The sequence below is a fragment of the Ascaphus truei genome, chromosome 7, assembly GCF_040206685.1.
Source record: "Ascaphus truei isolate aAscTru1 chromosome 7, aAscTru1.hap1, whole genome shotgun sequence".
In the NCBI taxonomy this organism is placed as follows: Eukaryota; Metazoa; Chordata; class Amphibia; order Anura; family Ascaphidae; genus Ascaphus; species Ascaphus truei.
This window is the reverse complement of record NC_134489.1, coordinates 15,839,038-15,851,747: the sequence shown is the minus strand read 5'-3', so window position 1 is coordinate 15,851,747 and position 12,710 is coordinate 15,839,038. Positions and strand designations below refer to the sequence as shown.

Genomic DNA, 12,710 nt, shown 5'->3' with positions numbered 1-12,710 from the left:
TTACTTTTTAAACGTTGAACTTTTCTATCGTAAACAAACAAATGGAGATAGTTACATTCTTTTATTACCTGCTATCTTATTCATAGTTGGCAGCGCCTCCAGTCAGTGAGGATCCTGTGTCTGTAGGATGGTCCACACTGACACTTCTTTTATCACCAGGCAGTGAATCACACACTTAAATGGTTCAATGGATGTTTATTGCATATCCAGATTATACAGCAGTCTTGAGGCCTATCCAGGTTCCCTTCTGATGCTCCTCCTGTATCCCCTTGTGGGACAGAGTGTAGATGTTGTCCACTCCACAGGGGGAGGGAAGAGACAAAGGGACAACTGATTTCTGGGAGAGTGGCAGTATATATACCCTGAGGTTGGGCATGTAACCCTGCCCCATAACAGGACAGGTCTGATACTGATAGGCATCATACATTTGCATATGACCCAACCAGTTTCCTCCCCCAGAATGACACTCTAAGGCGGTTGCTAAGCCCACCCTTAGATACAATAAATATATCCAGGGCTGCAATAGCACACTAGGGCCTTATGAGATAATCAAATCCCTCCAGTGCCTGTCCCTAGCAGGATTTATAATGTTAGGGCCTACAGAGAGTAGTAGCAGCTGGAGGCTATGCTACACATATATACTGTATACACACTCAAAAACAAAAGTCTGTCTGGGGTACACAAACAGCAGACAAAGCAAAAGACTAATAAAATAGTTTACTTATCATGAGGAGGTTCTCGTCTATCTGCCTGTCTGTGTCTCTGTCTCTTCACACTTCCCATAGGATTAAATGGCAATGATTTAGTTGAATAACATTTCAAAACATACAGTATTTCACCACAGGGAACAATGAAGCCATCTTCTGTACATCTGTATATGTAAATACAAGAAAAATCACAGCACTGTTATGTATGTATGTATACACCGGAGTGAAAGGGAGAGGGCAATTCCCTCCTGCTGTCATTGTCTTGTATGGCGCTGTGGCCAACATGTCTTTTGGAGTTAAATAACTGTTATCGGCATCTTCTTTCTTCAAGGGACTGCTGTTTCTGGCATCTGCATAAAGTGACATCAGATTGGAAGAGAGGATAGCACATTTGTGGATCATACCTCTGTAAAACGTGACACACAAATACATGACAACAAGTAACACCACCACACACACACAATCAGCAAAGCATTCATAAGTTTTTGCTCCAAGTGATCTAAGCCATTCACCTAACCCCAAAGTGTCCCATTCTGTCACCTCCATTTCTAAGCCTCTTTTGAATCTCTTGTATTTCATCTAGTTCATGCTGTACATTGCCACTCTGATCTTGAATGAAAACTCAACATTGTTCTTTAATTAGGGCACATACCACTCCTTTTGAAGCTAAAACATAGTCTAAAGCAATTCTGTTTTGTAAGGCCATAAGACTAATCTGAACCTGTTCTTGGTATAATGATGAAATGAAAAACTGTAAAATTAAAGCCACATCCTTCCTGTAAATTGTTATCTTACTGAAAATACAATTTTACACAGGTTTCATTGGTTGGTGGAGACACTTGACCCATAAATTGATTCTTGTTCCTAGAGTATGATACACCCTTTAAAGAGGCTGGCTTAAAATATGGGAAAATACAGAAATTATACACATAATACTAAAAACCTTATTTTATGCAAGCAACCTTTCTTTGGGTATGCAGTTGCTAGATAAAGGAAATGGCATCTATCTCTATCATCATATATTTTGAGAATCATCACAACATTCTATTACTGAGAATTGAAGGGGGTTGGTATCTGTGGAAGCGAATGCATGATCATCACCCCTGCCTGCATTATATACATCATTCACTCAGAATATTAGAACAGACAAAATGTGTGCGATAGTCAAAATGGCAGTCATGATCCTTTCCATGTGGCTGACACACGCCCCTGGGTGACCCCCTCCATTCGGTGGAGGTGCAATACACTTCTGGATCAAAGTTTTGCTGCACATGACACATACATAGAGAGTGATGAGTACTGCCAAAACACATACAAGAGCATTCACAAGCCACACTTCCCGGAAACCAATCCACCCATCAAGGCCCAATTGTACATACATCTTAAATTTATAACTTAAACACACTCTAAAAATATTGAGTTTTTGAAAGAAGAAAAGTGAAAATTAATGTTCTGATAAGAGTGGGCCTTAGCCTGGTGTCTGATTTTCCTCGTGGGTTAACGGTCATGGTGTTTCTTGACCCTTGAAAACGTTAACTTGAATAGGCTGTGATTTGGGTGACTTTGGTCTTTGGTGGAGCTGGAATGAGTTTTACGTGAGTCACGTGGATCCAAGAAGAAATCTCTGACACTTTAATTGCGGTATAAGTGGTTATATGAGCCTTTTCATCTGGGATGAAGAGCATGCTTGCGTAGGAAATATTTGACTATTAACCCCGTCTCGAGTAGATGCACTTTCAACTTTGACCTAGAGAGACTCAAAAAATATATTAGTTGCATACAAAATTCTTACTAATTGTTTTATTACCAATAATTTGTTCCTTTGGACTGCTGATAGTCATGAGTCATCCCATAAGTGTCTCATAGGGAGATAATTTATACCAAGGAATAAATTATTGTATCAATGTGTTTACTCCTGTCTTATCATTTGCATATAGACAGAGGTATTCCCTATTAATGTTCCTCAAATTAAAGCTAAGTAGCCAATGTAAACCTGACTTTGCTGCAAACTAAGTCCCTAAGACTTGGTGCCCCATCCATTGCCAAACAAATTGCTTCCATAGTTAATTATATCCTGTCTGCAGGCCATATCCCTGAGAACTGGAAAACTGCCAGGGTTGTCCAATCTACAAAAGTGGGGACAAAAACACTGTCTCACAACTACAGGCCAATCTCTCTTCTCCCACTACTATCCACAGTCATGGAAAAAAATATGTTCACTCCCAATTAAGCAATTACTTTACCAATACAAACTTCCGTAGCCAATTCCAATCTGCCTTTTACCCAAACACTCAACTGTAACTAAAAGTTTGAATGCCTTTTATATAATGTACTGTATACCCTGTTCATTTATGTAACTATGTATCCCTGTATTTAACCCTATGCACAAGACACACCCAAAAACCACGAGTGGCGACTCCCAATTCACCACTTCCTGGCAAACCATTCTAGATTACACAGCAATTTTGACAATAACTTCTGCTTATGGACACTTTTGGAAAAAATAAATGGTTAAAAGTTATAACATACATCACATATTCAGTTAATAGACAAACGATTTTGTATAGGACTTCACATTAATGTCTTGTAATATAATCTCTTTGCACAGAGCCGAGTACATGGTCAGCTTTATATTTTTAAAGACACTCCACATTTGACTAAAAAAAAATATTTTCAAAGCTTGTTCCCGGGCAAAAAGCCAACTTGTTTCTAGGCGTTTCGCCAAATGACCATGAAAAGATAAGATAACGGCACAACGGCTTCTTCATAAACAAAATAATAATTATTGGATTGGAACTTTTGCTTAAAGTTAGATAAATGGAGCTCTATCCAGAGCCCTAAAAACTAAAAAAAAATTACGGCCTCTCAAAAATTAAATAACGTGACTTCTATATAGATGAGGTTAGATCACTTCTTAATACACAAATAGCTCCCACACGTTCATGCTATGTCCCTCCACTCGTTCTATTTAATGCCTTCTGTTTGAACTATCATACTTTCACAGACCTCCTTCACTACAAATGTATGCTATCCTGTTTCAACTCTGCCCTCTATCAAGCTAAACAAACCTACTTCTCTCCATTAATCAACACTCACAAGTCTAACCCACACTGATTTTTCCTTCATCTCATCTCAGGACTTTGCTGACTATTTTAGGGAAAAGGTGGAATCCATACATCAGAACATCCCGTCTGTTTCCTCTTACTCTTATCCTACACCGCTTCCTAACTCTCCTCCTGCTTTCCTTAACTCTTTTCCCACTGTATCTCCTGGTTTTAAAAACCTTATCCGCCTGGCCAAAACAAATAAACCCTTTAAACTTTCACCAGTGACAGAGCAGAATATATGCCCTCTCTTTTCCGCATTCTTTAATCCTTCTATACTTGATGTACACCTTTTAAAACATTAAAAAAAATTAGACTTTATTGTGAGCAAAGAATATTCGTGTTTTTGTAAGTACTTGCAAGTTCTTGGATGGTGATTTGTGTACACGTGATACTTAGCATGGTTTATCTTTCACACAGGTAATCATTCAGGAAAAAATCATTAGGGTATCAAATCCATCTGACAACTCTCCATTAAGGGCGCAACAATTTTACTTAGACAAAGGAGAAAAAAGGGGGAGCACAGGTTGAGGCACACTAAATTACAGATTATACAGCTCTGGGATGTAGGTCCCCAAGTTAATAAATGGGCTGATGATGGAGTTTATAATATCAATGACACTTACACGGCCTTGTGTAAGTGCTATCACATCAAGGTTTCTTTTCTTATTTCCTTTTACCATTTTACAACAATCTTACTTGCCGGCACCGAAACTTGATTTTATATCAGGAAATGATTTATAACCACTTATTGCTTGTGGGAAAAATGGAAGGAAAAGCTGATACGTGCACACCTGATTTCGGCTGCTTCCCGTGATCCCGGGAGCAGAGAAGCGTCCCGTAACGGAGCGGCAGCGTGGCACGCTGGAGGTTCACTCGCAGCCATCAGATTCACCTCCGTGTGTGGCTGTTACAACCGGGGAGCTGTACTAACTGCTCCAGTCCTTGCTGACTTATCTGGGGACCCTCTGAGTGTTATTATCGAGTGCGGAGCCCAGCTGATCCGAAGGGAAATCCCCTATGAAGACGCTGACCGTTTGAAGAGGAGTTCCTAGGAAAGGCCTGCATCGCAGCTGCTGTTCAAGGCGCCCGCTGAGAGAAGCAAGCATCTGACTCCCACACCAGCAGTCGCCGAGTGGTAACCTGTGTGTTTTATACACTCAATGCTCATTACTTTTTACTTGATGTACGCAGAATATTTTTCCCTATTTTAATATACACTTGTCTTTGCATACTTCACTATTTGCGTTGTGCGCTGTTTCTTTGTTTCCATTTTACCTAAGATGGATGCTGACTTAAAATGGCTGCTCAGATCCCAGTGCTGTTTATGTCAGGCCCCCCCTCCCCCCTTAATGTACTTTTTCTCAACTTCGTCAAAAGTAACACAGGTGTATCCAGATCCTCCAAGAAAATGAATATAATAATAAAAATAAATAAAAAAAGAAACAAATTAAAAACACTTGTGTGCAAACAAAACTGAACATATGTACTGTATATGTACCACATGTATCCCACCCCCCCCCCCCGATCTCATCTAGGGACCTTTGTGGGAGAACTACTGCTGCGGCACAGTTTATTCGAGCATTTGCCCGTTCTGTGCCGCAGCAGTAGCCTGGCGCGCGCCCGAGTGTGACGGGCGCACGCCGAAGCAGCGGAAGAGCGCCCTCCGATCGGGGCGCTCTCCCTACCGCTGCCGGGTCCGCCGGGTCCCCCGGAACCCCCTGCCGCTGTCCCGCGATCGCGGGACACCAGGGCTCCCTCGGGGAGCCCCTGGACACGCGTGCAGGGGGCGCACGCTCCCGATGACGCGTGACCGCGCGTCTATGACGCGCGGCACGCCGAGGGGCGGCCACTAGCAAGCCGGGAGATTTCCCGGCTTGCGGTACCGACCACACTTCAATAAAGTGTGTCGGTAGTGTACACGTATTACCAGGTGTGGTGCAATAACTGTTAGGCTCACAGGAGGTCTGAGCCTCCGCTGCTGGGAGCCTGGGGTGTATCCTGGACTGATGCTTGTGGCACCTCCACCTGTGCAGGATTCTAGGTGTAGAATAACCCCAGACACAGGACCCACATACATTAACCAGTACACACGAGTATAGGTAAAACAGTTTACTATATGCATAACCAATATATAACATTAGGGTCACCCTATAACACAAGGCCATAACCCCACACCATTTTCCCAACACCATGTCCCAAAAGTCACAAGAGTCCCACACCCACACAAGTGTGAGTCAGTGATGCCCACTAATTTGAGTTGTTGGTTGGTGCATGTGTTGTGAGGAAGGTAACTGCTGTCCACAGCTGGGCACGCAGATGCTGTACTTGGGGTCCACGGATCCAGAGAGGTGATCTGCGATGCCTCTGCGGTGGGTGACTCCCGTGTGGAGTGATTCACCTTACAATGTCTCTTACTGCTGATGCTGTAGAGAGTGATTCAGTCTGATCACCAAGGGTCAGGATACCAATGCTTCCTGACTGTATCCCTCACTTCTGCTAGTTCTACAGGGCCAGGTCCCTATCCTATGGACCGGTCCATGCAGCAACCACAAGCTGAGGGGAGTTGGGCATAGCTGGGGCCTAAGGGGGGGGGATCTCTGGCCTAGTGCAGGAGCCACTTGCTCCCTACACATGCACACCCTACCCTAATGCTCTCCCAGCTCCGAATGACTAGTGTGGTCTGAGTCTGTGACATCTATATCCTGTGAGACTTCTTGTGCATGCACGCTGTGCCTGATGGAACTTGTAGTCCCTGCAAAACATTCCTGATAAGGCCCGCCCTATGGCTCCTCTCTGCGCATGCGCGAAGCTCACGCGCCAATCCCATTATGGCCACCGGACTGTCTGTACCTTTCTGCGCATGTGCAACTACACTGATCATCCGCGACCACATAAAAAATGGCGGTGCCTTACTACAAATGCCGCTGGGAGCCCCCGGCGAGACGCTCACCTCTGCAGCTCCCTGACACGTAGCGGAGGTCCCCCCTCCCTCCCCCCTCTAAACGAAAGTAAGGGGACCCAAGGGGGACCCTGCTACATATACATATTTGTGTGTATAACAATGTGTTATTTACAAGTGGCATGACAATAATTTAATAACTACTGTATCTCTCTTTTTAGGGCACTGACGTTATCCCATTGTTGTGCTCTGTGCTCAGAGATCCAGAGCAGTTCGCTACTCCAGACAAATTCAATCCCAACCACTTTCTGGATGAGAGCGGCTGCTTTAAGAAGAGCAATGCCTTCATGCCATTTTCTGCAGGTATAAATATACTTTCTATGTAAAACAGATGGCCTTTAAATTCACTGCCAGTTTTATTTAGTGACCCCCATTCTTTGCCACACTGGCAGTTCAGTCATAATTTGTTCTTGGATTAAATACAGTATAATGTTAAAACCTCACTTAGGTGTGTATGTATGAAGGCAAAAGTCTTGCTACTTTGTGGCTGCAAATTATTCACAAGGTTTTTGGGAATATTTGATTCTCAGATGAATACTCACATGTGAAGATGTTTTGTACAAATAAAAATAATATCTATCTATACATCTATACATCTATACATCTATACATCTATACATCTATACATCTATATATATATATACATACATACATATATATATATATATATTTTAAAAGCACACAAATGTAATGCAATTCCACCAGCAGCCCACATTCAATTAGATGATATCCCCCCTCAAACACACCTTTAAACAACATGTGGAGAGACATTTGTACAGAATAATTAGGTACACCTGGGAAATATGCTAATAGAGTCATTTGCATATGTGATTAGCATTTTGCCAAGGTGTGTTGGTTGAAGGTGTGTTTAAGTGAATAGCATTTGGGACTTGGAACTCTAACTAAGAATAATCTCCCTCCCTCAGCAGTATTGCATACATTTGAATGAATGTTGGAGAATAATTGTGCCTACAGTGGCGGCAGCTTTTATTTGAAGTAATGCCGGCGGCATGCCGGGATCTACTCCGGCTGCCGCCAGTCAAAACCGCGTGCCACCGCGTTTCCCCCACGCACCCCACCTCCACTTCGCGCGCAATTTAGCCCCCCTTCCCGACCCCGAACCCGGCTCCTGCTCTGCCCCTCTGCTTCCCCGCACCCCCGCTTACCTTACTTTAATCTCCAGGGATGTCGGGGAAGCCCGGGGAAGCCGGGGAAGCCGGGCGCGCATGTGACTGTGACGTCACAGTGCGCCGCAACGTGCCGCGTCTACACGCTGCGCACACGCACCCGGCCGGCGGCATTGCTTCGAATAGAAGCTGCCGCTACTGTATCTTTAGTGTCCAGGAGGTTAAAATGGAGCTCTTACCCACAGCCAAGTGCAGTATACAGTAAAGATTGCTCTGATAACTTCAGAAGCTAGAGATTTTGAAAACATTAAGAACATGAAGTAGGCCATGATTTGAGATTTTTTTTTAAATTTTGCAAACTTTACCAACTTGTTGGTTCCTGTTATTTAAAAACAAACAAAAAAAAACACAGGTCACATGACCGATCTGAATGGTGCATTAGTCACGTGACCTTCCGTGTCAGGATCTTATGCTTTGCAAAAATATGCTCTGAAAAATAATTTTCACCAAATTTTACAGAATTTACAAACTTTTGTTAACAGTTTGCTCATCTCTAATTTCAAATGTCCATACTTATTCTGTATAAAGGCTCATGTGCAAAACGGCTATTTAATCTTCCTACTCTTCACCCTCAGGGAAGCGTGTATGCGTTGGGGAGGGTCTGGCTCGGATGGAGCTATTCCTCTTCTTCACCACCATCCTACAGAACTTCAAGCTGACCTCCCAGACACAATTTACAGAGTCCGACATCATGCCTAAGATGACCGGATTTGGAAACATCCCTATAATGTACAAGCTCTCATTTGTGCCTCGATCTGTTAATACAAATGTATAATACGGTGTGTTTAGAATGATTCAAACTAAATTACTGTGATTTTTATCAAAATAACCAATAATAACCCACTGGAAAAACAATAATTGAAGGTAATGACTTGGTGGCTTAATAGTTACATAGTAGATGAGGTTGAAAAAAGACATATGTCCATCAAGTTCAACCTATGCTAAATTTAGACAACAGATACTTTATCCTATATCTATACTTACTTATTGATCCAGAGGAAGGCAAACAAAAATCCACATTAAAGGGGGAAAATAAATTCCTTCCTGACTCCAAGAATTGGCAATCAGATTAATCCCTGGATCAACATCCTTCCCATGTATACTTATTTGGTATATCCCTGTATACCTTTCCTTTCTAAAAAGATGTTCAACTTTTTTTTGAACAAATCTATTGTATCTGCCATCACAGTCTCCATGGGTAATGAATTCCACATTATAACTGCCCTTACTGTAAAGAACCCTTTCCTTTGTTGCTGGGGAAATCTCCTTTCCTCCTACCTTAAGGGATTGTCCCGATTCCTTTGTACTGACATTGGGATGAATAGTTCTTTTGAAAGCTCCTTGTATTGTCCCCGAATATATTTGTATGTAGTTATACTGTAATGCTTGCTACAGTGTATGTATGGATTCATTTTGCTTTTCATTGTAAAGCATGGCATGCCCCTCTGTCAGTTTTACACCTGAACTGTAAACCAATTCGATGAACAAACTACTACAATTAATCTCTCAACTCTGAGAAGAAGACAAGGAGAAAAGTATGAGAGAAAGAGTGGGTATGTACTCAAGGCCACTTTTTGGGGATGAGGTTATTCTCTTTGTGAAAAAAAAATTGGGCAGATGATAAATATATATCGGATTTTATTTAATCATAAAAGGAGACGTGTTTTGGTCCGACATGGACCTTCATAACAGTTTTCTCTTTGTTGCACTCCTACAGTATTCATATGGATAAATGACTAAGATCAACTCTTGGAACATAGGAGGAATTACTGTAATTATCAAGAAAAGAGACGTAGGATTCTCATTTATCTAAAAAGATTGTGTACCAACATTGCCTTTTTTTTTTTTAAACAGGAAACTTTGATCACACTGTAATTACTCCTGTAATTTTTCACATTTTAATAGCATAAAGAGAGGAATGGCCATTTTTATCGGTGAAGGGGTAGCTTTAATGCTTTCTGGGCAAATCACTGATCCACTTGGGCGGTTCATATTTAGATTGAATGCTCTCTGGCACAGGAATTTCCTTTCCTATAGTCTGATTTTGTTTGCTGCCCTTATTGTATTAAAATTTCCTGTATTGTCCAAAACATCTTCGAAAAGGTAATTGATAAAACGAAATATGAATAAAGGATATACAAACCTTTGCTTCCCTTAATTGAAGAGATGAGTAATATATAAAAATCTCTACATGCCTATAAACCATATCAGTAAAAGTCACATGAAGCCAATAAGCATAGCATGAGTCTCGATAGCTCAGCCTACTAATGAAAAATGCCCCACTTTACTGCTGTGCTCCGCTTAACTCACTTTTGTTGCAAAATTCCTGAATTGCATTGTCTCTTTTGTAAAGTGCTTAAATTAGGGTATTGAAATAGGAATTGGCCTTCCCCCTCCAAACTCCTGACCCAAGATCAATTTAAGACTTTATAACAAATACTTGGTGGGTGTACAAAGAAAATAATAAGCAACATGCAAACAATACATTCCTGTTATGGGAAACTTTTAAAGCATTTCTTAGGGGAAATCATGTCTTATGTTTCCTTCAGAGGTTAAAAAAAAACAGTGAGAAATATCTTAAACTTAATCATAAACTCAAAGTTTAAGCAATTGCCTAATTCCCACACAAAGGAAGAATATACCCATGCACTCAAAGTGTCTTTGTTTAGTGAGTGAATATTAAAATCCTTTTAATTGATAATACTTTAACAAAATGTATCAGACTGGTAAAGTCTATGGCTAATCAGTGATCTATACACAAAAAGCAACAAGATTGTAACTGTTGTTGATATTTTCCCAATTAGGTCCACTTGATGAAGTATTGTCTCTATTGTATCTATTTATCTTACCATTTCACTTATTTAGTGAGTGAGAGTTTTTAAATCTACTAAAATCCCAGAACTATGAATTAGAGATGGAGCACTAAAGACGCCTTATTAGTATTAAGGGTAAAAACAGTGGACTGGGTAACAGTTAATCTCGTATCATAAAACAGTGTGCATTCATAGTTAATTTGGATTTATGTTCGGTCACGACATTCAGTATTTTCCAATTAATAGATTTGTACTATAAGTCTTATAATAGGGACTTATAAAGCAGGGGGAGTTGACACGGTATACTAGTGTTTCTTAGTATATTAGTGAGGTCTCTGCAATAGGGGGTCATAGTCATATCCAAATGCAGACCAAGTAGCTGCAGCCCCTTAGACACTGGCTATTATACAAAAATTGTCTGTGCAATTACTGACAAACATGCTCCCCTTCTTCCCAGAAACTGAAATGCACGGGGTTAAATGTGTTCTCAGGTTTAAGCAAAAGGAAATTTGATCAGTAAATATTGTTTAGCTCTCCCAAGAGTGTGATTGCAGGCATACCAAAGCACATTTTTAGCCTGCAGGCACGGATCAAAGTCTGTATCAAGTTACATCCTGGTATAGCTATGCTAAAGTTTGCTTAGCGATTTAGAAACAAAGTTGCATAACCCTTGATGATTTGTATCAGCCGGCACGTGAAACCACCTCTCTCAGACTGCATGCTGGGAACTCTGAGCGTCGTGATGTCAGCACGCACCACCTGACGTACGTTTCCCAGTATGCGCTTTTTCAAAGGTGGGACTGCCCTGATGGACGGGATGCATAGAGTATTTATGTATGTTCAGTCACCATGAAAACTGGGTATACGTTAACCACTTTCATTGCTGGATATTATCTACTGATTTTAGAATTGAATATACTTTGAAACAGTAAGTCATTTACTCCGATTTTTGGATAATCATGATTACCAGATCGAAGTGACATTTGTGATTGGAGAGTAGCTGCTTAAAGTACTTAGCAGATAGATTGCACATAATTTATTAGACAGACAGACTGAATGCAAATTTGCTGCGAGTATCAGAAATTGCATTATAAAGGTCCCTTATGTCACTTACAGTATAAAGAGACTAAATTGAAACTGCTGTCATTGTTAATAGGAAAGCCATAACTGATCACTGAGATGTCAAAATACCCCATCTAATTCTAGTACATTGTACAGAGATAGGCATCAGAAGAATATAAAGCCATTAATGCAATCTAATGCTTCTCAATATTACTCTGTGAATAAAATCAGCCTAATATAAAGATGACTATCAAGGGTATACAAAGTAGCTCACAAGGAGATCACGAAAAAGACGGTGCAAAACAGCGCTACAAAACAATCATATAATATATACCTAAATGAATATATAAAGTGAAAACACTGGCAGCCGGGCAAATACTGACAGTACAGTCAGTCAAAAGGCATAAGAGAAAAAAGGAATACCGGCGCCAAAAATTAAATGTCAATTAAATGAAATCCAAACCATACAGTGTAGCGTCCAAGTACAGTCCTTGAATGAACAGATGATGTTAAAGTGAACTGACGATTCTCATCAAAGGCAGTGCAATATGTAAAAAAGAAAAAGAAACAGATTATTGTGCAGTATGCCAGTCAATGCAGACATAGGAACATAGCAGACTAACAACACAAAACAAACATGACAGACTAAAACGACCACACTAGCAAGGCTATAAACTAAATAAAAAGCTATTTATTAACAAATACTATTGCTGGGTTCTGGAGGATGGCAAACAAACACCAATCCGGAGGGGTAAAATTGTAACCCTACTCACAAGACATAAGACAGTAGAACATCACAGGGCGTGACGTCACATCCGCCCGGAAGTCCCGCAGTTCTTTAGACTCGTGTGCCTCAACCGACCATCCTCTCCATG

At 41.0% G+C, this 12,710-nt stretch overlaps 1 protein-coding gene across 1 annotated transcript in view; it reads left to right on the top strand.

The window, feature by feature from the left end:
* LOC142498734 (cytochrome P450 2G1-like) overlaps positions 1 to 10,113 on the top strand; it is a 98,170-nt gene extending 88,057 nt beyond the window's left edge. Inside the window, exons 8-9 of the mRNA XM_075607072.1 lie at positions 6,935 to 7,076; positions 8,536 to 10,113. Coding sequence (XP_075463187.1) covers positions 6,935 to 7,076; positions 8,536 to 8,735 — 342 coding nt within the window. The 3' untranslated portion in view covers positions 8,736 to 10,113. The remainder of the gene's footprint in view (positions 1 to 6,934; positions 7,077 to 8,535) is intronic.
* Positions 10,114 to 12,710: the final 2,597 nt, after the last annotated feature.